Source organism: Citrus clementina, unplaced genomic scaffold, assembly GCF_000493195.1.
Source record: "Citrus clementina cultivar Clemenules unplaced genomic scaffold, Citrus_clementina_v1.0 scaffold_3, whole genome shotgun sequence".
NCBI classification, from domain to species: domain Eukaryota; kingdom Viridiplantae; phylum Streptophyta; class Magnoliopsida; order Sapindales; family Rutaceae; genus Citrus; species Citrus x clementina.
The window spans coordinates 780,339-806,374 of record NW_006262339.1 but is presented as its reverse complement, the minus strand read 5'-3'; the positions used below and the strand labels follow the sequence as shown (position 1 = coordinate 806,374).

Below are 26,036 nucleotides of genomic sequence, written 5' to 3'. Positions count from 1 at the left end.
CCCTCTCGTCTCATTGACACGTCAAAGTCTTACACTACAGCTTCCCTCAGTGAATAGCCCCGTTTTCACTCTAATAAGCTATTAATAAGTTACCAATTGTGCTCACCAACCCAAAATTTCCTTTGGAGACGGGGAGAGAACCAAAAGACACAAGCAAAAATGAAAGCTGAAACTAAAGCCAAAATCGAAGGTACGGTCCGAGAAATACTGGTGAAATCGGACATGACCGAAACGACAGAGTTTCAAATTCGGAAACAGGCTTCGGAAAAGATGGGACTCGATCTCTCACAACCAGAGTACAAGGCTTTTGTTAGACACGTAGTCACTACCTTCCTCGAAGAACAAGATCAGAAGTCCAAAGAAGAACAAGAAGAGGAAGAGGAAGAGGAAAATGAAGCAGTTAAAAATGATAACGCTGAGTATGATGACGAGGGGAATCTCATTATTTGCCAAGTTGGTTTTTTCTTTAAAAAAACACATAAAAAGTTTCTATTTCTTTTGTGGGATTTAATAAAATTTGTTTATTTTCTGTAATTCTGTGTATTCTCTCTATAGCTGAATAAGAAGAGGAGGGTGACGATTCAAGATTTTAAAGGCAAGACTTTGGTTTCGATACGGGAATATTATACAAAAGGCGGCAAAGAACTTCCTTCTGCCAAAGGTTTGTCCTTTGTATATTATGTGTTGCTTTGATTTTTAGAATTGTGGGTTACTTTGTGATGCAAAATGTGTTTTGATGGCTTTGTTATGGTGAAAATGAAAATATAAATCTAATTTAAGTTATTTATGGCATTGCCCACTGTGGGATATTTTAAATGATAATAGAGTTCATTGATGTGGATTGCCTAGTCTAGAGGTTATATGGAGTTTATATGTGTAAATTAGTTGCCGGTTGTTAACAGATTTTAGCCTTACATGTTTAGGAGAAAGTTGAATGGAAAAGTGTTTGTGTGCTGTTGTTTCTTGATCCATTCTTTTTATAAACTTATGAAACTTATTGTCTGCATTCAAGTTGACATGATGCATGCTCATTGTCCAATTAGGAACGATACTCTTTGTTCCAAGATTTTGTGGAGTTGACAGGACTGCATGGTTGCTCTGTGGTGAAATGGGTTTTTAGTTGTTGGAGAGTTGTATGGCAAACCCTGTGGTCTCTGTGACTAAGGGCTGATTTCTTAATACCATGGCTCGTAATCTGATCTCTGATTTCTTTCTGTTGCCTTAGTTTAATTGTTTTTACCATTTTCTTGTGGGCTCTTACGGGATACTTATGTCATAATAATGATATATAAAGAACATGAAGGGTTGTTCACTTCTAGTTCAACTTTCCTAAATGTTGTTAAGTTGTTTACTAGCTTCTGTTCCAGGTATTGGTAAATTCCTGTGAGTTAAATAACCCAGCTCACTTTTCTTCCATAACAATCTGTTAAATACATGTGCTGGTAACTGTTTTTGGTTCTTTTCCAGAACTTTCTTTATGCTCTTTTTGGTTTTTCTTTCTGCTCTCTATATGGTTGCTGAAAAAGACAAGAGATAGTAAATAATCAACTTGGAATTTCACTGGCTATGTCAATTCAAATCTTTTGCAAAATTCCAATACATTTCCTATCCTTAAGTGCAACACAAGTTCTTGTCTGCATATCATATTATTTGGGATGACTTAGCTTAAGCTTCCGTTAAGCTTTATGGTACTCTATTGATTTCTGGACAAAATATGTTGTTCCAAAATGCAATCTAAAATATAAACTTTAAACTGTAATTCTTAAGGCATGTGTGATTACTGAATCTAAGATTGTGCCTACTTCAACTGCACTGCTAGATGAGGTGGCCATTTTCTCTCTCACGCTTGGTATAGTACTGCAATCTATATTCAGGGTCAAATTATTTTGTTATCTGGGCAATGTGTGGTTGCTTGGTGAATAATGAAAAAACCAAGGTTTTGTGTTGATGCAATAGTATGCAATTATGTTTCAACTTTCAATACTTGTACTGTTGTATCTTCAGGAATATCATTGACTGAGGAACAATGGTCAGCCCTCAGGAAGAATGTATCTGCCATAGACACAGCTGTCAAGAAGATGCAGTCACGGATCATGTGAGAGATCCCTCGGAGACCTGTAATTTGAATGTGTACTTTGTGAATCTTGAGGTCCCCTGGATAGTTGTAATTAAGGGATTTGACTCTAGTTTTTGGGGCTCCATATGGATCTTTTTTGTGGTGGGAGATGTTTTTGATCCACCACTCTATTGTTGAGTGGCAGCATATCATCTGTCGCAACTGATGTGGATTTCTAATCAATGCTAGCATGTATTAAGACTTAAAAAATGGTGTGTTAGTAGTTCGACTGTTAGACATGGAAATGCTTTGGTGTTTTGCTTAACAGTGTTTATGCATCATAAATCAAACGAGTCATCAAATTTTCCCACAAGGATCATTTTTATTTATTTTTTCCAATCTATGTACACGAAGCTTGGACACAAAAGTATTCTAACAAAACGAAAGAGTAAGAATGATAATGATCCCCCAACTAATATTACAATTATCTGGAAACTAACTTTGCCTCATTTTCTCATTAACAATAATGGGGGCCTTGAATACATTGGAAAGAGCTGGCTTCCAACCCACAACCCAAGAGCTTTTGGTTCTCCTCGGCGTGAGGCTAGCTGCTGAGCTTGCAGCCATTCTCATTTTCTCAATCAGCGCCTCGGTATTAACTTGTTCCGACAGAATCTCCTCCAACTGCTTAGTGTTAATCGCCAACTTCACTTTCCAAACTCCATTCCCATGCGATGGCAGAACTTCAAGAGCTGATCCAGTTGCCAAATTCTCAACAAAATCTGCAGAGGACATCTTTGGTGGGTCCATTAGTTCCATGCACTCCGCCTCTAGCTTCTTGTGTCGCTCCTCTTGCTTTCTGTGTCTGACCACATCATCACAAAGCTTATGATCCTTGCCCAGGGGAAGCAGATAGTAAAAAAGGCCGCTGACTAAACTTTCATGATCAGCTAAAGGCGATGAAGCCTGGCCTCGCGGAAAAATGCCATAGCCTGGATAATTTTCCAGGACTTCTCGAGCTAATTTGGGACTCGTGAATTCCAGTATCCTCCCGGAATCCGTTAAAACCCGAATGAAATTTGGACAGTCGTTAGTGTCAACTATCCCTTTGAGAGAACAATTACCCATTGCAAAATCTTGCACATTGATGCCTCGAGCTCTTCATTAGTTGCATTTAAACCGTGGAATCTTGGAAAAATAAAAAATGAAAATGGTGGAGAGACAATTGCGGTGTGTCAGAAATGACATTGTGTATTTTTTTCAAAAATAATAATCGGCGCCATGTGATACTAGACCGTTGCAAGGATTATTTAAGAAAAAGATTGAGAATGATCGATCCAAGGCAATAGAATAGAATAAAGGGGTAGCTTGGTCGATTAGAAATACCAAGAAACGACATATTAGAAGCAGAGCCATTTCAAATTTCAGGGCTAGGGCTAATGTGCCGGATTCCCTCGTCAAGCTTATAGGCATCAAAAACCCGCGACAAAAAGTACTTTCTTTTATATTTTTTTTTTCAAATATGGTGAAAGCAACTCAGCAAGCGAAATCTGTACATGTTATATAGCTGTAAGGTTTTTCCTTTTTATAACCGAAATATAATCAGACATTTCTTGAAACAACTTGGAATCAAGTTTATAATAGGAACTACCCGCCTACCTCTACCTAATTATGAAGCTAAGAAAGGAACAGATTTCCAGCATTTGGTGGGACTCAAAGCCTGACTACTTGCGTTGTTATTTGTTGAGTAAAACCGATAAGGGAAGGTAATTGAGATGAAGAACTAGCCATTAGTCAATGTGAATGTGATGAACTATTATTGGATTGCTAATCAGCTTGGAAAAAGTGCCTACTTCCCCGGCAAGCTAAATGGCTTTGCTAGGCAAATTGCGGTGTTAACTGGGCCGGGCCATGCTAATCCAATAGCTGCTTAAGAGCTTCAACAAATGTAATACCTGACTTTGGGATGCACGTGCTAAACCAAACTCAGCCATAGTAGGAGTGCGCCGACGATTATTATTATTTATGCGGAAAAATCGTTTTTCTTCGATTAGTGTGTGTACACGTGTAGTCCACACAAAAGCCTTCTCCGCACTCCACAAAAATCAATTTTGTCTTCCGTACCAAATGTTTAATTAATTAAATTACATGAAAAGCCCTGACAATCCCCGAAAGGCAGAAGCAGCCACTCACCATTCTAAGTTCTGCTGTACAAACCCACCTTGACCACACATCATCCTAAGGCTTATATTAACATCCATATTTCTACAACTAGATAAAACGCTGGCCCCGTGGGCCCTGGCCACCACGTGGTCGTGGTGCATTGGCATTGCAGATACAAAGCCTTCTTAAAAACCGCAAGTTCAACTACGCATCGCATGGGCTGAGAATTCAATATTATCTATCAAACAGCTACTGCTACTGCGATTGCACAAAATGGGCTGCGCGTCCTCAAAAAGAATTGAGGCCACCGTTGACATTTACCGTCCGGCTCCGGCGAGCTTCGCCGTCTTCGATATCAACGCAGTACAAGAGCCATGGCGGACGTCAGACAACAATAACACATCTCAAGAACAACAAGAAAAGCCCGCGCACGTGCCGGCCCCGATACTCGAGAAGCTTAACAAGTTCGAGACTGATGCCCCTCACTCTCACTCATGGGACGAAGTTAGCAAAGTCCTCCAAGACTTGAAGCCGAGAATTAGTAGTAACAGTGTCTCTGCCGCGTCGCCAACAACGCAGAAGCAAAACATAACGCCACGTAAGAGCGCGTCTTTCCACACGCTTGAAGAGCTAGACAAGAAGCTGCTGCGATCATCACCTAATTTACCTGCAAATGCAAAGCCATCAAAAGAATTGAGAGAAACTGAGTCCATGGGGACAGAGTTGAAGACGAACAACAAGGCCGGGTCCCGAGCTGATCATCATACAGAAGGAGAAGGGTTTAAGCCTGTGAAGGAGAATATATTCATTGTGCGGGACAGAATGGAGAGGGAAAAAGAAGGCAAGCAAGCGAAATACGAGAAGCTCATACGAGACCCGTTGAGTGATTTTCCCGAAAAGTGTCCGCCGGGTGGTTCGGATGGGGTCGTGATTTACACGACGTCGTTGAGGGGAGTGCGGCGCACGTACGAGGACTGCAACCGTGTGAGGAGCATATTCGAAGTGAACCGCGTGGTGACTGACGAGCGTGACGTGTCATTGCATGGGCAGTTCTTGAACGAGCTGAAGGATTTGTTTGGCGGTGAGACTGTGACTGTGCCTAGGGTTTTTATCAAGGGTAGGTATGTGGGTGGAGTTGATGAGTTGACAGAGTTGAACGAGTCTGGTAAACTCGGGAGGATGCTGCGGTCGGCACGCGTGGAGATGGGGATAGGTAGGCAAGCGTGTGAAGGTTGTGGGGGTGCGAGGTTTGTGCCTTGTTTTGATTGCGGGGGAAGCTGTAAGGTGGTTTTGGCGACTGGGGATAAGCAGAGGTGTGGTGTCTGTAATGAGAACGGCTTGGTCCATTGTCCTGCTTGTTCTTCTTAATTATTGTTGCTGATGCCCGGTTGTTGTTTTATTACAGTGTGTTGATTTCTAAGTGCATCACTTCATACGATGACGTTTTTAATTCACACATTAATCTTGGAGTTGTTGTGATCCCTCCCATCCCATTTGAATGATTCAATCTCCATCATTGGTTTAATTTAGTAAATGAATAACTAATTATTTAATAGTTAAGCGATACTTTTTAAAATTATTGGTAATCCGTATGTAAGTTCATGGATATGATTTTATTTTTAATTAAATGATAAATACTTTTTAAATCACCAACAAAATAAAAGAATTAAATGTGTATGTATACATATATTATTTTATATGTGTAAATCAGTATACGATCAATATAAATATTCAACCTTAACAATACATATTAGCAATACAATTTTGAATTCTTGATTTTACCATAGCCTGAACAAAACAGAATTATAAACTTAAACAAGGGCCCAACCGGGTTCGAACCGGTGACCTATTGATCTGCAGTCAATTGCTCTACCACTGAGCTATGGACCCTTGGCTGATTTCATTTTACATTTTAAAATAATTGACGTATATTTTACGTGAATCTTTTCACATTTTCTCTTGAATTCATCGCTGAAATTTCGCTGGAAAGGAAGCTCATTCATCGTATGATTCGGCTTGAAAGTATCGAGAGGGGAGCAGAGGAGAGGAATGGAGAGAGGATGAAGAATTTAATTTCCATCGTCGAGTATAGAATTCCAAGGGGAAAGAAATTGCAAGTTTTTTGTTTGGATAATGTTTAGGGAAGAAATTGAAGATTAATAATGAAGTTTCACGTGTTAATGAAAAATTATGTGATTAAACATAATCACTAAAAGGTACCCGACCTACACTGAATACACCTGATAATCGAGTTACTATGCGAGGTATGTCGTACCATATGTAAAGTGGTAAAGAAAAGTCTCCAAAATACCAATCATGAGAAATATCTCCATCGCCCAAATAGAATATTTGGTTTGGCAAGATCAAATAAGGAATACCTTGCTGGAAAATAGGGGACAGCTGGTTTTCACACCTAGAAAAAGCAAAAGACAGCACACCAAGGACAGTGGTCCTCAGCTATCATGTTCAGAAGCTACCAAGGTAGCCTTTCCAGAGGTATCATGGACTACTTTAAAGCGTACACCACGTGTGCAAGAAAACAAATCATGTCAAATAACGTCTTTCTTGCTCCTCAAGTATGCTCTTAACAGTCCAAAAATAATGATAAAGTTGAAGAGACAATAAAATCTTGAAAAGGACATCAAAATTACCATTATAAATGTGCTGTATAGCAGGGCAACCAAGGTACTCTATGTATAACTAAGGTACTCTATATATAAAGACACTAAGGTTCTACTTTTCTCATATATACAACAAAGGACACACATATTTCACTAAGACTAAGGTCTCCATCAATCTCCGGCCATTTATTATAGAGAGCTTGCAAGCTCTCAAACCCTAGATAACCCAACTCTGATTCAGCATTGGAGTGTGGTTGCCGGCCACCACAGCTCCACCTCTGATCTCTTCTTCGTTATTTTGCAAGCCTAAGGCACCTTTTTAAGATTTGTCACTTCATACCTTAACTTGTCACCTTAACCATCCTCTTCCTACTCCTCTTTATCTCCGTAAAAGCCTAAAACAACCCACACACTTCGATTAAGTGAGGTACCCTACATGCGGAAAATAAATTCATTATTTTAGTTAGGTTTTGCCACTTTCTCTTGCACCTAAAATCTACTTAAACACCAAACATCTCTATATAGGTATCTAGCTTATTTTATTCATCTCGTATAAATGTAAAATCTTATGTAATCTCTCGTTTATATAGTGGATTGATGATTTGCTTCCATGAACGTAGGCCAAAAGCCGAACCACATAAACATAGTGTGTTTTCTATATTTATGTTTGTTTAATTATATTTCCAATTTAATGTCCAATTGGTGTTTCACATATGAGTGTACCTAAGTTTCCCAACTACCTTAAGCATTATGTGAGACACCTGAGTTACTCTCTAGATTAATTCCTATATGTCACTTTAGCTCATCACTAAGTATACCTTAACTAAACCAATTATCCCAAACATCAGAAAAACACACCTAAGTTCAAACTTAGCACAAACTCCCCTCAGATATAAATATACATTTTTGAATTAGATTTGAGATAAATCCTATAAGAACTACCAAATTAGTTCAAATCGGACCGTAGTAAAAATTTGATGAAAACAGATAATTTTAATGCTTGACTATTAAATTTCATTATTAAAATTTTACATTTAACTAAGTGTATTATTTTTAAATTTAATATGACACCACACTCTAACTGCACAGAAAGTGGAGAAAATAAACAGATACGCTTGGGTTTATGAATGAGTAATAGTTTGTCCTATACATACATCAGTAATGTTGTCCTAATTTGTAGGAGCATGTGCAGCGTCTTATCGTTTGGCCTAGCTTCAAGACAAATTTGATATTCAACATTCCATTCCATTTAGTTTGGTATATTATGAAATAAAATGAAGAGAACAAAGACGATGAGTGATGGCCATGTGATATCTGAGATATTTGGCAAGGCACTGATACTCAATGTCATTCTTTCATTAAGAAATCAATATGTTATCACGTGATTGCTTTTGCCTTTTCTTTAACTCCCACCAAAAGAAAGAAAGAAGAATGTCAATACTCGGAGGGGCTGGCATTTTGAGTTCAGATATTAGTTCAATGTTTCAAGTTCGGTTTAAAAATTTTTGAACCGATCAATTGTAATTTATCCATTGCTCACAATGAATGAGCAATTAATTTGGAACCCTCGACTTATTTGAAGTGGTAAACCAATTAATGCAGCAAGACTGGTTAGGATCCCTATCAACTAATTCCACCTTGAACAATTCAAATCAATCGCGTCTCAGAACCATTAATCTCTTTGCTTTGTACGCATGACTTGAGCAAGTCAATGATACTAATAAAGTGGGCAATAGAGAATGAAATTGGTGCAATACATTATTTATAATTTATCATCACTACGCTATGCTACGGTAGACTTTGAAGCAGTCCCCATAACTAAAGAGTTAGCTTTCTGAAAGATATGTATGCGGTAGGTAAAAGACTTTTTGAGAAAGATGGCACAACACCCACTCGTTGTCTTGGATTTCAAGTTCAAATGTTCAGTGGCTGAAATCCTAACCACTCTTAAATACTAATTTAGTATACTTCCTACCTTTAGTTGGTGATGTAGCTTTACATGATATTCTCAACCACCCAAAACTTTTTGCTTCTATCGGATTGCACTGAACAGAATATGACTCATTGTGGGTTTGAGAATTTCCAATCCCCTGTGACGGTTTTGTCTTGAGTTTATCTTAGATTTATTTTCCTGCCCTTTCCTTCATTAAAGCACACAGACCATTAAAGCACACAGACTTCTAATGCAGATATTAGGTGATTAGTACTAGTAGGAATGACAACTCTATAATGGATATTCATAATATTTATCTAATTGGATTGGATAATATCCATTCAAAATTTTTTGGATCTTGAAATAGATATTTTAAAATTATATTTATATGGATATGGATAATTATTTCTACCTAATGGATATCCATTTAACCCAACACAAGTTTAGAAAGTTTTAACTTTATAAAATTCAAAATGAAAAATGTAATAAATAAACAATTGTAAAAATACTAAAAATAAATAAATGCAAAATTGTCCTCAACTAAAATATTTATTGTCAAATATACCCACACATCAAAATTATAAAAAAATATTTTGAGTTTTGAAAATTTAGAAAAATTCACCATTGACACTATTCCACCGCCGGAACCACATCTATTCCGTTGTCGGCAGCGAAACTTCATCCAATGTTAACACCGCTGACATAAATATATTGGAAACTACACGATCTATACAAATATAGAAGCGATCAACACCAATCACAAAGAACGAAGGTGCACACGCCGCAAACGTGCAACGGCCATGTGGTGGTCGTGTCTCTTTGTGATGCGCGTGCGCCTCCATCATTTGTTATTTTCAAAATAAAAAAACACCTTTAGATAGATAGATCGTTGAATTTTCGATTTGGTCGTGTGGGATGTGTCAACTACAAGTGATTTTATGGCGATGGCGCCGGAAGAGACGGCAGTGTCAGCGACAGAACTGTGCAGCAATTTTTTTTCAAAATTTCTAAAACAATTTTAATTAGCTTTTAAAATTAATGATTTTAGGAAATAGAAAATAAAAAAAAGAATTTTTTTAATGTAATACATCATTAATTAACTTTTACTTTATTAATATGTTATATTATTTTTAAAAGTTAGAAATACAAATTTTATGTCCATGGACATCCATGAATATCTATATTTATATAGATAAAATTTATATCTATATCCCATATTTAAAATTGGACATGAATGAACAAATCTATTCAATTATGAATTTACACACGAATGGACAATATCTATATCCAACGGAATATTTGCATTAGATATAAATATTGGCAAATCCATTTAATCATGGATGGACAATATCCATATCCAACTGGATATTTGCCATCTCTAAATTTAGTAGTTTATCTAATATGAAGGCAAATGCAAATGAACCCTATCAACCACTATCCTGCTATATAGACGGGATCTTTGTTCTAAACTGTTTGGCTCACATCACGTGATAAACAAATTGGGTTCAACAAAATCACATAAAATGGGATTATGAATTACAAACGAATGGGCCTTCGAATGAAGAGCATGTCCTTGCTAGGGTACAGAGAAACATCCAGAAAACCATAGAACAGAAGAAGAAGCTTATTTTGCATTGCATTCATCATATGCAAATAAAAACCGGTATTATACCAGAACTTTAGATAAAGTCTTTATAATTTGCTCTTATTTATGTATAAGCTAAACAAAAGAACAAAAAGGACAAACACCCAGCAACAGCCTCCTCACAAAATGTTTACATCAAGGACGCTGTGCATATTCAGCTCTCATACTTCCCCTCACATACTCTCTCTAAACTATCAATATAATGAAGGCCACAAACTCATAAATTCTTTCCCTAATTGTTTCATCAAACCACTTTTATGCTGTGTAACTTCACTAACTGGTACTTGTATCGGTAAGCTTTTGTTTCGTATGGTCGTATTGCAGCAATTGCTCAAGAGTCTTGTTCTTCAAATATGTCCAAGAGAGAAATTGCCTGTTAAAAATCAAACCAGAAGACAAATTAGAATCAAATATGAAGTCACAGTGAACAAAATGTTTAGACTAAACTAACACTAATATCAAATTACCTCAGGCACATTTAGTTCAAGGCGGAACTTGGGGCCATCATAGTGATGGAGAATTGGCCTGAAGGAATCCTCTTCAAGCGGTTCACAGATTTTCCGTGTAACAACCCGGACCTGAGGTGAAATACAGAGGAAGTTTTCATCAATACTCAAATCATTAATCTCACAATCCACGACGATAAAAAAAAGGTTCAAAGACTACAAATATAAAACAGAGATGAAAATTACCTGAGCTGGGAATCGTGATTCGCCAGGGCATTTCTTGTCTTCCCAGGCTGTAGGATCAATATTTGTACCTCCAAAGCTAGCAGCCTACACAGAAAGATCGTCAGGATGTCAATTAAATAAACACAACTTTACGAGACACAAAAACTGACGGTGAAATTACAAACCTCAAAAATTCCATGCAGCTGGTGGGTGGAATAGTTATAAAGGAAAAGGGGCAAGCCAGGGGTTATAGCTCTCACTGAATCCCTGTAACGTGGAGGCAATCCTGAAAAATAAACGCAACAATTAAAATCAAAAGTTAAAAAAATAAAAATATCAACCCCAACTAGATCATCTCAAAAAAATAAAAATAAATAATAATCTGATCTAGGAAGAAAATAAGTTGCTCCTACACAAAAACATTTTTTGAAAAAAAAAAGAAGAAAAGGAAAGGGAAAAGAGAACATATACATACCAAAGAGCTGTCTTTTGAGATTCTCAGCCATGGTATCATTGTTGCAGACAAAAATATAGCCACCAATGGTTTCGTTTCTAGGCAAAGCCTCCGAAGGTGGGAGAGTCTTGAACCTCTTATCAGCAGCAGTCTTAGTGTCCTTATTATCGGAATTATTGTCACCATCTTTGTTATTGTTCTTCTTGTTGCTGTTCTTCTTGCCACTCTTGCTTCCAAGTCCATGATGATCATGCTCTTCCTTATTCCTATTCCCCTTCAAATTAACATTCATATAACTGTTGATGTTGTTGTTGTTGATGGTGCTAAGACCAAAATGACCTGACTTTGAATAAATCCCTTTGTTGAATCCACCGTTGATCCCAACATTCTTTTGAGAGGCCGAGGCAGGGGCCACAATCTGGCCGATAGGGCCTAGGCCAATATCGTTGTAGTTGCTGCTGATACTCTTGTAACCACCATCGAAGGCGTTCAAATCAGACCCTTTAGTGAATGGATTCACATTCACTTGACCGCCGACTCTGATGTCGAAATTCTTCCTTTCATCCGGCCTCTTCGACCCATAATTGTTGCTCCAGATCGAGTCGTTGAGTGACAGATTAGCCAAGTTTGATGCTTGCACCCTCAGTTGATCACTGAATTGCCAAAACGACTGCTGATTGTTCTCCATCTCAGACACTAATTCACGAGAAAACAGAAAATTTATGTATGATCCGGGACGAATGTGGTATTTTTTTCTTTGTATATCCCTAATCTCTACAAATATATAAAAAGGGTTATTTAAAGAGAGCAAAAACAGGGGAAAATCAAATCTTAAAGTTTGATGTTGTACGAGAGATATAAGAGGGAGGAAGAGAGAGGGGGCGCGCGCGTGTTAAATAAGGGGTTGATTAGATTAAGCAAACAAGAAATTTCTGAGAAAGTGAGTTGAGAGAGAGAGAGAGAGAGAGAGGGAGAGAGAGAGAGCGGTTGTTAGTATTACGATTGCGTGTGGATTTGTCAAAGTAGAAAGTCACCAGAAGATCGATAAAGAATTACATTTATTTTGATTTTTTTCCCTTTTTAAAAATATCTCATCAATTGAATTTTGTAGTTGAGCGAATGCGAGAGAGGTGACGGCAGAAACGCGGTTTGAGGAGGTGACGTGGTGGAAGGGGAAGGGGAAGAGGAGAGAGAAGAGAGAGAGACAAATACACAGAAAGTGGATAGTTGAGTTCGTGGGGGAGTAGCTTCGATCTGGACAATTTTACAAAAATAGCCCAAGTTCAAAAAATAATAATACATTAAGCAACTGATTCAAGAGAGGCCAACATACAATTCATAAAAGCATTTAGATAAATTATATAATTTTGTTGTCTGATTGCATGTTCATTAAAGTCGGTCGGTTGAAATGGTCATTTTCTAATTATTGAAAATAAAGAATAATGAAAGGGCTATTGTTGTGAATTTATCTCAGCCTGGGGCTATATCTATAAACGTTTCTTTCGATTTTGATATTTTGTCCCTTTTCTAGAAGGTCTTCTAGGAGCATCGATGACTTGGAGAGTTTGAGTTCACACACGAGGGCTGCTCCTTTTTTGTGCTTTTGGCTTAAGTGTTAAGGATCTTGAGAAAGTGCCAAATTTTCCCGTATTATTAAATCTTCCACTGCTGTGCTGTGGGTCTGTGACTTGGCTTGGCATGTGAATTTGGGACGTTACATGTATATCAATTACATCTACAGCATCAAACGTGGATTTTGACGTTATAATTATGCTCAATGACCAAATCATTATTGTGGGCGAATCCGGAGCTATAATTATTAATCTGATAAAATTTTTATATACAATAAAGGATTCTTTATCCGATAAAATTTTCCTTTCCTTTTTAGCAAAAGCTGCAATGGATGCAACCAATTCAACAGGCAAGTCACTGTAGCAGAGATGAACGTGGCGCATTGAAAAGAATTGGCCGGCATTGTGGACCCAAATCAAACAAAAAAGGGAGTTTGGGCTTTGTATATTTGGGCCAATTAAAGATGATATGATAAACAGACTTGTGGCTCACCACAAGATCTTTGAAACCACTCTCCACTAACCATCTGATGATCAACGGACTGCTATATCTTTCCTTACTCAGATTTTAAACCAATTATAAATTCATAACCAGCAAGAGATTTTTTTTTTTTTTTTGAGAAGATAATTAAACTTTCATTAAAGCAAACAAGAGAAAACAGATTCCACATCAATTGGTAACGGCGCTGTCCATACAACATTTGAAAGACTCCTTAAAGCAAAGCTTAGCCAAGGAGTGGGCATGAGCATTACATGATCTGGGTGTGTAATGGAAACTGATGTGCTGGAAATCCTTCCTTTGATCTTGAATTTCAGAAATCACCCAAACAATCTCTGTCTTGCTTCCCTCTTGGTTGTTAATCAACTTTGCTACATCTTGACAATCTGTCTCCACCATTAAAGAGCTAAGAGCTGCATTTTTTGCCACAACTAATCCCCATTCAACAGCTTCTGCTTCTGCAACCTTAACATCTCCAGAAAATTTTGTGGTCTTGACAGCAGCCACAATGATTCTGCTGTTTGAATCTCAGATTACAGCTCCTAACCCTGCTATTCCTTTTTCATGATTAATAGCGGCATCCACATTAGCCTTGAAAACATTTGCAGGAGGAGGGCACCACTTCTGGCTCTTCATTGGATTGTGCATTCCCCCTGATCCGTGCCCTTGCTGACTCACCAGTTTATAAGCCTCAACTACAGCCTCAGCTTTAGCCACCACTCGCCAGCAGTCCATCTTTTTGCCTTCAAAAATCCTGTTGTTCCTGCTATACCATATGGCCCAGCAGTATGCAGCAAATATTTCTATGTCTGACTTGCTCATCTTCTTGGTTATCTCAAGCATAACATTCCACATATCTTGATTAGAAGCATCAGGGAAATGCATTTCAAAGGGAGCATGAATCCATACCTTCCTTGCAGCTTTACAGTGCACCAATGCATGTGATACGCTTTCCACTCCTTGTTTGCAGACTTGACAGTGAGGCTCTGCCAATATCTTCTTTTTCCATAGGTTCTCAGCAGTGGGCAATAGGTTTTGACCAGCTCTCCACATAAATATTTTGATTTTTTCTGGAAGTTGGAGGGTCCATAAACGGTTCCAGTGATTAAGGCCCTTGTAAGAACAACTAGGCTTATCAGGGTACTTCATTTTTAAAGCTAGCTGATACCCGCTTTTCACAGCATAAACTCCTTTTTTATCAAAGTGCCAGATTATCTCATCCATTCTCGGTTTTCTCGGCAGCTGAATTCTCAAAATCTCATTGGCATCTTCTTCCCAGAACCACTGCTGCACCTTTCTGTGATCCCATTGATTTTCAGCATTAATAAACTCTGAGACTGTAGCTTCTGCTGGCAGATTTTGAATTGATAGGGGCCTAAAAGTTTCAGGCCTTGGAATCCAATTATCCCTACAAATTAGAATCTGTTCACCATTGCCAATCCTCCACCGAATTCCTTTTTGCAGCACATGTCTTCCCCACAATATGCTTCTCCATATGTAGGACGGATTATGACCAGTTTGAGCTCTCAAGAAGTCTGACTTTTGAAAATACCTAGCCTTCAACACTTTGGTAACCAATAAATGCGGGTATTGCAAAAGTCTCCATCCTTGTTTTGCCACTAAAGCCTGATTAAAACTAGACATCTCTCTAAATCCGAGGCCTCCTCTACTCTTTGCTTGACTCATCTTTTCCCACCTTGCCCAATGGATTCCACGCTTGTCCTCTTTTGATCTCCACCAAAACTTCGCCATTGCCATCTGAATGTCATCGCACAGCCCTATAGGAAGCTTAAAAACACTCATCGCATAGGCTGGAACCGCTTGAGCCACTGCTTTAATAAGGACTTCTTTACCACCACTCGAAAAAAATTTATGCTGCCAGTTTGAAATCTTGCTCACCACTTTGAGTTTCACTTCATTAAAGAAGTTTTTCTTGTTTCTTCCAACCATAGAGGGCAAGCCTAGGTATTTTTCGTGACTAGACACCACCTTAAGTTGAAATATCCCCTTGATTGCATTAACTCTGTCTGCTGGGATTTTGCCACTGAAAACCATAGACGACTTGTCAAAATTGAAGAGTTGACCTGAGGCTGCAGCATAGCATTCGAAGATCGCTTTGAGGGCCTTGCAACCATCCACTGAAGCTTTTGTGAACACCAAACTGTCATCAGCGAATAGTAAATGCGAAATAGTAATCTCCTTTCCAAATTTCAGCCCCTGGATTTGATGATTCTGCTCCGCTTGCAGCAATAAGTTGGAAAAAGATTCTGCACATAATATGAACAAATATGGGGACAGATGGCAGCCTTGTCTAAGGCCTCTTTGCGGGTGAATCATGCCCTTGGGACTCCCATTTACAAGCACAGAGAAAGATGATGTAGTGATACAATTCATTATTAAATCTACCCAATTATTTGGAAACCCCAGCTTCGTCATTGTTTGTTTCAAAAACTCCCACTCCACCCTATCATAAGCTTTGCTAATATCTAGCTTTAAAGCCACTAACCCATTTCTTTTCCCTTTACTGTGCCTAATTTTATGGAGACACTCATACCCAATAATAATATTGTCGGTGATGAGTCTATTGGGGATGAAAGCACTCTGAAACGGCGAAATGATTTGTTCAAGAATAGGTTTCATTCTATTTGCTATAACCTTAGCGATAATTCTATAAATTACATTGCAAAGGCTAATGGGTCTAAAATCAGTGACTTTTCTAGGCTTATGAACTTTTGGAATTAAAGCAATATAAGTGTGGTTTAACGAAGTTAAGTCACCTCGTTCATTCAGAATGTGTAAACAAGTTGAAATAACTCCACACTCCACTGCTTGCCAATGCTTCTGAAAAAAGACAGCAGGAAGTCCATCCGGGCCAGGTGCCTTTGTGGGGCACATTTGGTTCAGAGCCTCCGAAATCTCCTCAGCTGTAAACGGCTGATTCAGATGATTCTTCATGGTTTCATCTATCTTTGGCAACAATCCATCTAAGGCAGCATCTATTTGAGCTTGGTTTGGCCTTGAAGAAGTGAAAATCTCTTGAAAGTACTCACAAAATTCAGCTTCCACTTCAGCTTCCTCTTCTGTCCAGCGCCCTTGTTTATCATCGATCCCCCAAATTTTGTTCTTTCGCCTCCTTGCTGAAGCCTTTAAATGGAAGAACTTTGTGTTTTTGTCTCCCTCTTTTAACCAGTCAGCCCTTGATCTTTGCTTCCAATACATTTCTTTATCAATCAACAAATTATTGATTCGCCTCTCCAACTTTTTAATTTCATCTCCGCTGACGTAATGATCATAATTCTGTTTCAACCTTTGTAGCTGCTCCATCGTCTGCTTTAGCTCTTTTTCTCTTTCCCCGAACTCTTGCCTGCTCCACCATTTAAGCTTAGCCATAGAACTTTTGGCGGATTTTTGAAATTGAAGCACTGGACTCCCGAATTTCCAATTCCCTTGACTGCTCCATTCCTCTTGAACAATGCTCTTGCACATATCATAGGCACTCCACATATCCTCGTAATGAATCCTCCGAGGTGCCTTCCTCTCATAGCGGACACTTTTACCTCTTTCTCGAACTTCCATCAACACTGGGCAGTGGTCAGAACTCACGGTTAAGAGATTCGTTGCTGCATAATCATAAAAGCTATTAACCCAATCTCGACTACATAGGAACCTGTCCAGTCTCTCCTCAACAAGATGGGGGCCAAATCTCCGGTTAGACCAAGTAAAAGGGTAGCCTATGCAACCTAAATCCACCAAATTACAGGCTTGAGCAGCCTCTTTGAAACTAGCCATCATACTCAAATTTCGATCCTTCCCCCCACATTTCTCATTTGGACTTAAAATTTCATTGAAATCGCCGAAGCATAACCACGGGAGATTAGACAAACCTGACAGCCTTCGAAGTAGCGTCCAAGTGTGATGTTTTTGCTGCATTTCTGGGTGTCTGTATATCCCCGTGCATCTCCATTGCTTTCCATTCTCCAGCTGAACTACAGCATCTATGTGGTGATTACTATATGAAGTGATAGTTACAAGGACCTCGGCATTCCAACATAACGCTAGCCCTCCTTTTAAGCCCATCCTATTTACAGCAAAACAATTCTCAATACTTAGCCTTCTACACTCCTCTCTAGTTTGCGCAGCCCGCAACTTAGTTTCACAAAAAAACAAAATCTGAGGTTTGTGCGTTTGGAGAATATTCTTTACTTCTAGGCGCGCCTGGGTATTCCCCAGCCCCCGGACGTTCCAACTTAAAATTTTCATGGCTCCCGGCGGGGCTGCTCCCCAGCCACCGCCGATACATCTTCTTGCATATCTGCTGCATCTTCACTTACCACAACTTCTGGATTTTCCCAAGTTGATGTAGTTTTAGTTGCAGGGGAATATGACTGAGGTTTGTTAGTTAGAGGCTGACTTGAGCTCGTGAGTTTTGATCGTTTCTTTTCCGGGCTTAGATCACCACTCTCGGTTCTAGGCCTTTTAGTCACAATTACCTCAGTTGCATTTTTTTCACCACTTGTTGCATTTCTAGCTTTAGACTTCCACTTCTTTCTTTTGGGCTTCAGAGCGACATCCCTCAGCCCATTTATCTTTTCTTCGTTGTCATTCTCCTTTTGAGCTTGCAGGGGCTTTTTGGTAATCCATTCCACCAGGTTTCCTCTCTCATTTTCAACCTCAGTTTCCTTCCCGCCACTCTTTCCCTCTTTTTTGCACAGAGTTCTAGTTGAGTCCATGATACCAGCTATGTTAGCTTGCACCTTACTGCTTGTCAGCGGCTGCCTCAATTCATCAGTATTGTGCATTGATTGCCCTTCACCTACTTTTGCCACATGTTGGCCTCTCATTTGTTCTACATTGTTGTTTTGTTCAGCATGGGTTGCCCCTGACCCGCTTCCACCATCCGGGTTGGGTTGCAAGTGTTGCAGTTGCTGTTGTTTCAAATTTGAAGGTGAAAGGTCTGGTTTGTTGTGCTCTTTACTCCATGCCCCTTTATCTCTATTAAGCTTTGCTCTCTCAGCTGCGGTTTTGGCCTTCAACCAGCTCCCATATGGCAATTTATCCTTTGGCTGTCCTCGGTACTTAAGGCATTCTCTGTATTGATGTCCTAGGATGCCACAACAAAAGCAGAAATCTGGCAATCTCTCATACACCACTGCCATTGGAATCTTCTTCTTATCTTCTTCTTCAATGAACAAGATTTTTTTAAAGGGATGCGTAACGTTTACCGAAATTCTTAATCGAGCATATAGCCCGATGCACTCCCCATCGTCATCCGTTTCAATCTCCTCAACATCTCCAATCTTCTCTCCGAGTTTTTGGATGGTGCCTTTATGCATACACATAAGGGGCACATTGTGGATTTGTACCCAAAAGGACGCATGTGTGAACTGTTGATCATGAACATCTCCTATGCCCTTCGGTTCTGTCATAACAATCAACGCCCCCGCAAAGTGCCAAGGCCCTCCCGTGAATACTCTTTTTTTTTCCTCTTCTGAGTTGAATTTGAAAATGAAAATGTTGTTTCCTACACTCTCCACCTTGAATTCTTTAATGGTTCTCCACACTTGTTGCAGTGCAGCTCTCAATCCTTCTGTGTTAATTCCTTTATTTAGCACAACTTTACCCACCAAACAATTTGCAACAAGCTTCAATCTTGTTTCTCTCATGCTGCCTAACATCGTAATCTTATCTTTCTCCTCTTCCTGCAAAGTTATAGCACTGCACTTTCGGACGAGTTCCTCTGTATCCATTCTGCAAACTAACTTCTATTGTTTCGAATGTTATCTTTGGAATACCTACCCACTCAACAAGTGAGTGACCGATGAGTCATGGCAACTCATTTTCCTCTCATTCTTAGTACCCCTTTCAGAGAGAAAGAGAGCACTATAGAAAAGAGACGCAATATGATTAGAAAAGGGATTTTACCAGCAAGAGATTGATAAAACAAAACAGTCGTTATGCTTTATAATGGACATGGGCAATAATGCCACCGGCAGACTGGAGAGAGTCGTATCACAGACCGTTAGATGGGGTGTGTGTGTGTGTGTGTCTGTGTCTGGGTTCCGTATTCCTTAATTACTTTCAAAAGTTCCGCTGGCTGCTGCTTGCTGGGGCTTCTTGGCTTGTACGAACGCATTCAACATTTTCATTGCCTCTCAGTGCAATTACTTAGACATGAAACGTACATGAACCATTAAACATGGAAGAAAGAAACATGTTTCAGGTTCCCCGTGGACTGCTGTGAAATGAAAGATCTAGTTGTTTTACGAATGTTTGGTAGACTAGACACCACTATAATTAGTCAAATAAAAGTGATTTATTATCATTTTTAAACAACAACAATTCCATAGCTTAATTTTGACAGCTAAATTGTGTCAAAAAGTTAAAACAAATAGAGCTAGAGCTCAGAGCCAGTCGCCTTTCCTTCACTCTATTTTTAGTATTTATTTACTATTAGAATACTGTTATTTGAACAGTAGCAAGATAGCAGGAAGACAAAAATATAGGTATGGTTCATATTACAGTAATACTACAGGATACAAAATGATAGTATTGTTTATATTACTATACTGTCGTTTTTATCTTCCTACTGTTCAAATAGCATTTTCCTTACCAATATCTTCTAAATTAATTAAACTGCTTAGCGACATTTGTTTGACAATATTGCAATCCACTTCACGTATCTTACACTCCCAAAATCAGAATACATGATCGCTGGTAGCTGCGTGTAATTTGATTAGGGGATCAAGAAACTCGCACAGTTGATGCTTGATTCTTCATTCAGAATTAGGCCCAAAGGAAAATAGTCTATCATTATTCGATGGTAACGGCGATGATTTTATTGCTGGTGTTTGTAACTGAAAGTATTGCTATATATGAGGATGTCGGGTGGCCTGGTTGCTGGTGCAATTCAGCAACAAGTGAACTGCCTTGTGGCAAAGGTTTAGGTAGGGGAAATTCATACTTCTTATTTCTTTTATAAATATTGTGTAATAATAAGAGTGTAGAATTTTAGCTCATCCATCTATATGATTGTATTAGAGAGATTAATTATGTAAAGTTGCTCGCAATGTATGCTCTTGACAGCTTAACCATCTACTTTAAGGTAGGCATTTTGCCTTAATTGAGTTGAAATCGGATAAGAATTTTCCGGACCGATTGTTTTTGGTTCTGTTTGAATTGATTCTAATCTTCTAAAAATGAAGCAAATTGAAAGAAGAAGAACAAACACAAAGAAAACAGTTAAACAGATAAACGAATAAGAAGTTTCAAATTAGGTTTAGCAAATGCAATTCATTCCTTTAAAAGAAAATTGGAGAGGGGAAAAAAAGGTGCTATTGGAGAATTTTGCAAACCCCTATAATTTATTTTTTGTGGCAAAAATGCAATGCTATTAGTAGTATTGGTGATAAAGAGAAATTCTAAAATATATAAAAGATATTGTGTATAAGTAAATGATGTTATAACGTATATGTATTTATTTTAAAAAACTATCATACGAGTGATGAGTATATTAATTTTAATTATACATATCATAAATATATTAATTAGTTATATTTTCTTCATTATATTTTAAAATTTCTTGTGATAAAGACCTATGACCAGTCCAACACCAATGTTTAAAACCATTTGTCTTAACCAAATGGACCAATGTCAGATGGGCCCAGAAAACCGACACGCGTATTTATTTGACCCCAGCCCAAGTCGGCAAGATCCAAATTCATTGGTTGCCATTTCTGATTTACAATAACAAGCCTAATAAACCGAACCAAAATTGCAGGTTTCTAATAGCTTTGTATAATCTGGTACGTTTTCAAAATTTAAATAATTTTGTAAGCAGTTCAAGATTTGAAATTGGGTGACCAATTAGAAAATTATTTGAAAACCTCCCAAACAAACACCAATTTTGGAGGCAGCTAATTTATTTATGAATTGAACCAGTTTTTTGGGACTTTCATTTTCAAATTTAAGTGCGAAAGAGTGCGGGTCGGCCCTGGCCCCAGGTAGCGTGGGGACGCGACATTAACGTCGACGTGCGGTGCCATTGGAAAGGCGAAAAACAGAAACGAAATGGCGGTTACAGAGTGACACGTGGCAAACAGCAGACACGAGGCAATAAACTACCGAAATTTTGGTTGTTGGGGGTAGTTAAGCGGTTAAAACGAAATGAAGAAAAAAGGGGGAGTGCATTGCGTTTATTTTGCTCCCATCGCCAAAATCTGTCCCTTACCAAAATGAACAAAACTTGAACGAAACAAACGAAGTGCTTTCATTGTTAAGTCCTCTTTCACTGCAAACCCAAAGCTCTCACTTTAGTTTTTTCTTCTATATGTATTCAATTACCATAACCTGTTTCAGTTAGACAGAGAGAGACTCGCATTGATTAGAAGAGTTGTGCAAATGGCAAGCTTTGTTAGCACGGCTTCTGCTCTCGGGGTGGTTTTTGGAAACAAACAAGTAAAGAGCAATGGGGCTGCTTCTCTAGCTCAGTACAGTGGGCTTAGGCCAGCGGAGAACTTTCAATTTGCATCAGCTGGCATTACTACTACTATTAAGCAAAGTGGGTTAATTTGTTCTTCAGGTATTACTTATATTTCATTCTTGGTCATTTCAGTTATTGGTTAGAAATATTTGTTGCTAAGGCCAAATGAGGAATATGAAGCTTTATAGCTCAGCTCATACGAATTAAACATAGACTACGTATGTGCGTTTTATGGATGTGAATGTGATCCCAATGTTTTTTAAAGTTTTATGATTCAATAACTTATTTCTTTAGGGGTAGTACTGCGAGTAGCTACTATTCATGTGGTTTTAAATTAGTTTCACATCCGCTCACAGGTCCAAAATGCAGAACCATCAGGGTTATGGCTTCAGCTCCCAAGAGGGAAATAGATCCCAAAAAAAGAATTGTCATTACTGGAATGGGACTTGTATCAGTATTTGGCAGTGACATTGATAAATTTTATAACAAACTTCTAGAGGGAGAGAGCGGAATTAGCCCAATCGACAGATTTGATGCTTCGAGCTTCTCTGTTCGATTTGGGGGCCAGATTCGTGATTTTTCTTCCAAAGGCTACATCGATGGAAAGAATGATCGGCGGCTTGATGATTGCTGGAGGTACTGCTTGGTTGCTGGCAGAAGAGCCCTTGAAGAAGCCAGCCTCAGCCCTCAAGTCCTCGAAAATGTAAGTCAGTCACATTGTCTTAGTAGCAAAATGTGGTGACGAAACGGAAACTTTATTGAGTTTTCTAGTATAAGAAAATAGATTTATGAATAATGATAAGTTTTATTGAAAAGTATGAATGAATAAAATTAGGATTTTGAACTATTTTTATAACAAGCTGAAATAACGCGAATTTATCAAAATAGGTAAATCCAAAATCTAATATGATAATTAAACTATTCTAATCAAAATAAGGAAAGAAAAACAAATGGTATTCAAATCTGAGTTTTTTTTTTTAAAAAAGATAAAAATCCCAGAAGAATTAGGAAAAATAAGAAAGAATTTTAAAGCTAAAAAATGACCAGGAAAGAAACGGAATTTCCAGTTCGATCACGGAGCGGAACAGCTTAGACAGTTGTGGATTTTGTTTGTCTCGTCATAAGCTTCAAAACAATATATTATACGCCGAAAACAGACAACTGTAACCCAAGTTAGAATCTCCAAAAAATACACTGCTCGCAACACGCAACACCCTACATCATGTGGCAGTGGCAGAGGCCCTTTCATTTTTCTAGACTCAGCACTAATCAGAATTAAATTAATTTTTGCATCCATGTGTGCAGATGGACAGAACAAGAATTGGAGTTGTAGTGGGATCAGGCATGGGAGGCCTCACGTCTTTTACCACTGGAGTTGAAGCTCTTATTCAAAAGGGATATAAGAAGATAACTCCATTTTTCATACCGTATTCAATCACCAACATGGGTTCAGCATTGTTAGCCATAGACACCGGTTTGATGGGACCAAATTATTCTATTTCAACAGCTTGTGCAACTGCTAATTATTGCTTTTACGCTGCTGCAAATCACATCAGAAGAGGTGAAGCAGATATCATGGTCGCTGGTGGGACTGAGGCTGCTATTATACCTACTGGGGTTGGTGGGTTTATTGCTTGTCGAGCTCTGTCCCAAAGGAATGAATACCCCAAAAGAGCTTCGAGACCTTGGGACAAAGATCGCGATGGCTTTGTCATGGGAGAGGGCTGTGGCATACTGGTTAGTAATTATAAATAATAATTATAATTAAAAAAATCCTGTCTGTTTTCTGCAGGATATATACATACTTTGATTGGTCGTCCTTATTTTTTCTTGACATTTTTTGTTTGTACTAACTTTGCTCTTTGTGAAACTGAACAGGTTATGGAGAGCTTGGAGCATGCAATGAAAAGAGGAGCTAACATAATTGCCGAGTATCTGGGAGGTGCGGTAACCTGTGATGCTCATCACATGACAGATCCAAGGTCAGATGGCCTCGGAGTTTCATCTTGCATAGCCAAGAGTTTAGAAGATGCAGGAGTTTCCCCTGAAGAGGTTAGATAAATCTTAAAAAATTTCATTTGAATGACCTCTAGATTAATGTAAAACTTCAATTTGTATACAGGTTAACTACGTGAATGCTCATGCAACATCCACATTAGCAGGGGATTTGGCTGAGGTTAATGCAATTAAGAAGGTCTTTAAGGACACATCTGAAATGAAGATGAATGGAACTAAGGTGAGATACATAAATATCCCATTAATCATATATATCACGATCTTAAATGAGAGCTAATGCAATCCCCTATGTTTCTTATTTCATGTTTCAGTCAATGATTGGACATGGGCTTGGGGCAGCTGGCGGATTGGAAGCTATAACAACCATAAAAGCAATCACCACTGGCTGGTTGCATCCAACCCTTAACCAAGATGTACTGTTTCTCAGCCCTTAAGACTTTTCTCCATTTCATCTAAAGAGCCGACAATATTTTTTTCTAATACATTTTGTGGACATATGTTACTTTTCCTGGCAGAACTTGGAGCCTGAGGTTACAATCGACACCGTTCCAAATGTGAAGAAACAGCATCACGTTAACGTTGGTACGTGTTTCGGTTCTTGGCTTCGCATAAAATATTTTTAGAATCTTTGAATATATATTACTATACTCGTTGATTACTAATTCGACCTAGCTATACTACACAAACAAACTTGTCAGACAGTTAAGTGTACTTTAGCTGTACGCCTTCTAGAACTGGAATAATTATATATCTTATTTTAACTAATGGTTTGTTTTTTAATTTCTTGTTTATGCAGCTATCTCAAATTCATTTGGCTTTGGTGGTCACAACTCTGTGGTGGTTTTTGCTCCCTTCTCACCATAAATAAACTGTGGGCCAAAGAATTTCTCTATTTCAACCATTCCTTAACAGAAAATTAATCATTGATTTGAGGCCTTAATTAACATTGCTTAAAAGCATGGGACGCATAAAGTGATGAAGAAATCATTAATGCTCTGACGAGTGATGAAGTCACAGTAGCTTCTTTTGCCAATTCATTCAATCCATCACCATGCTCGAGTGAGGGCACATTCTCTGTTGTTTCGATTTGAATAAATAACATTCATGTAACTTCCCCTATGTTGTTCTTGTTTCGCTTGTATTCTAATTTCTCAGCCTAGAATAAATTATTTGTGCTAATTTATGGATGGTAAGATAAACAAGTATAAAGAATGCCGGCATCAATAAAATTACAACATTGATCATGACCTAAATCTTGTCACTGTGCTAATGATGATTGTTAAATAAGAGAGGAAGAGAGATACCTTGCATTATTATGAGGTCTTAGATTTCAGGATGCCAACCTTACCTTTGCCACTAGCCAAACAAATATATTCTTTGAAGAATCACTGTAAACTGTTTTATTTATTTATTCATTTTTTTTTTCTCTCTGGGTGGATTACTGTGGTTCCCTCGAGGTTCCATTCGTAGATGGTGTTGTCATTAGATTAAATTAATCAAGCTTTTCGCCGACATTAAAGTAATTAACTAAACCCACTTGCTTTAGAGTTGATAATTAACTGTCTAATTTTCCTGAATGACTTTGACAGATCACATGGGTAGCTTGATGTTGACATTCTGAACTTAACAAGTTTCTCTATTTATCCTCTGAATCTCCGCTGGTTGAGTTTTATTAAATAATAATGGGTATAGATTAGGCCATCATTAGGCAAAATTGCTTTTCCAAACCTCTTAGGGCCCTTGGAGGAAAGCAATAATGAGCTTATGGCAAAGGAAACAAATAATTTTTTTTTCATTAATTGTGGGAATATGCTTCTTAAAGATCCTTGAACTAGTCTTCAAACTTATTTTGACATTACTATGAAATGATGTTTTCCCTTCTAACATTCAGCCCTTTGTTTGAGTATCTTGAACCCTTCATTTCATAT

The 26,036-nt window shown here is 38.3% G+C and overlaps 5 protein-coding genes and 1 non-coding gene across 6 annotated transcripts; 3 read left to right on the top strand and 3 right to left on the bottom strand.

Annotated features, from left to right (window-relative positions):
- The first annotated feature begins 87 nt into the window (after positions 1 to 87).
- LOC18046323 (RNA polymerase II transcriptional coactivator KELP) lies at positions 88 to 2,429 on the top strand. Its single transcript, XM_006439249.2, has 3 exons — positions 88 to 453; positions 556 to 661; positions 2,005 to 2,429. The coding sequence occupies exons 1-3, from the start codon at positions 160 to 162 to the stop codon at positions 2,097 to 2,099; spliced, it is 495 nt and encodes a 164-aa protein (XP_006439312.1). The 5' UTR covers positions 88 to 159; the 3' UTR covers positions 2,100 to 2,429.
- Positions 2,430 to 2,551: 122 nt separating this feature from the next.
- Positions 2,552 to 3,187, bottom strand: LOC18046322. Its single transcript, XM_024189570.1, has one exon. It carries the CDS (start codon positions 3,182 to 3,184, stop codon positions 2,552 to 2,554), a length of 633 nt encoding a protein of 210 aa, XP_024045338.1. The 5' UTR covers positions 3,185 to 3,187.
- A 1,029-nt stretch (positions 3,188 to 4,216) lies between these two features.
- On the top strand, positions 4,217 to 5,639 carry LOC18046068 (glutaredoxin domain-containing cysteine-rich protein CG12206). The gene has a single exon (XM_006439248.2). The coding sequence runs from the start codon at positions 4,493 to 4,495 to the stop codon at positions 5,585 to 5,587; it is 1,095 nt and encodes a 364-aa protein (XP_006439311.1). The 5' UTR covers positions 4,217 to 4,492; the 3' UTR covers positions 5,588 to 5,639.
- Positions 5,640 to 6,037: 398 nt separating this feature from the next.
- TRNAC-GCA lies at positions 6,038 to 6,109 on the bottom strand. The gene has a single exon. It is a non-coding gene; the product is annotated as a tRNA-Cys (tRNA).
- Positions 6,110 to 10,272: 4,163 nt separating this feature from the next.
- On the bottom strand, positions 10,273 to 12,743 carry LOC18046067 (B2 protein). Its single transcript, XM_006439246.2, has 5 exons — positions 11,565 to 12,743; positions 11,275 to 11,375; positions 11,111 to 11,194; positions 10,886 to 10,996; positions 10,273 to 10,791 (listed from the first exon to the last, which is right to left on the bottom strand). Exons 1-5 carry the CDS (start codon positions 12,229 to 12,231, stop codon positions 10,750 to 10,752), a joined length of 1,005 nt encoding a protein of 334 aa, XP_006439309.1. The 5' UTR covers positions 12,232 to 12,743; the 3' UTR covers positions 10,273 to 10,749.
- A 9,034-nt stretch (positions 12,744 to 21,777) lies between these two features.
- Positions 21,778 to 25,350, top strand: LOC18046066 (3-oxoacyl-[acyl-carrier-protein] synthase I, chloroplastic). The gene is made up of 8 exons (XM_006439245.2): positions 21,778 to 22,191; positions 22,449 to 22,795; positions 23,398 to 23,829; positions 23,971 to 24,144; positions 24,215 to 24,328; positions 24,420 to 24,521; positions 24,624 to 24,690; positions 24,905 to 25,350. The coding sequence occupies exons 1-8, from the start codon at positions 22,011 to 22,013 to the stop codon at positions 24,970 to 24,972; spliced, it is 1,485 nt and encodes a 494-aa protein (XP_006439308.1). The 5' UTR covers positions 21,778 to 22,010; the 3' UTR covers positions 24,973 to 25,350.
- Positions 25,351 to 26,036: the final 686 nt, after the last annotated feature.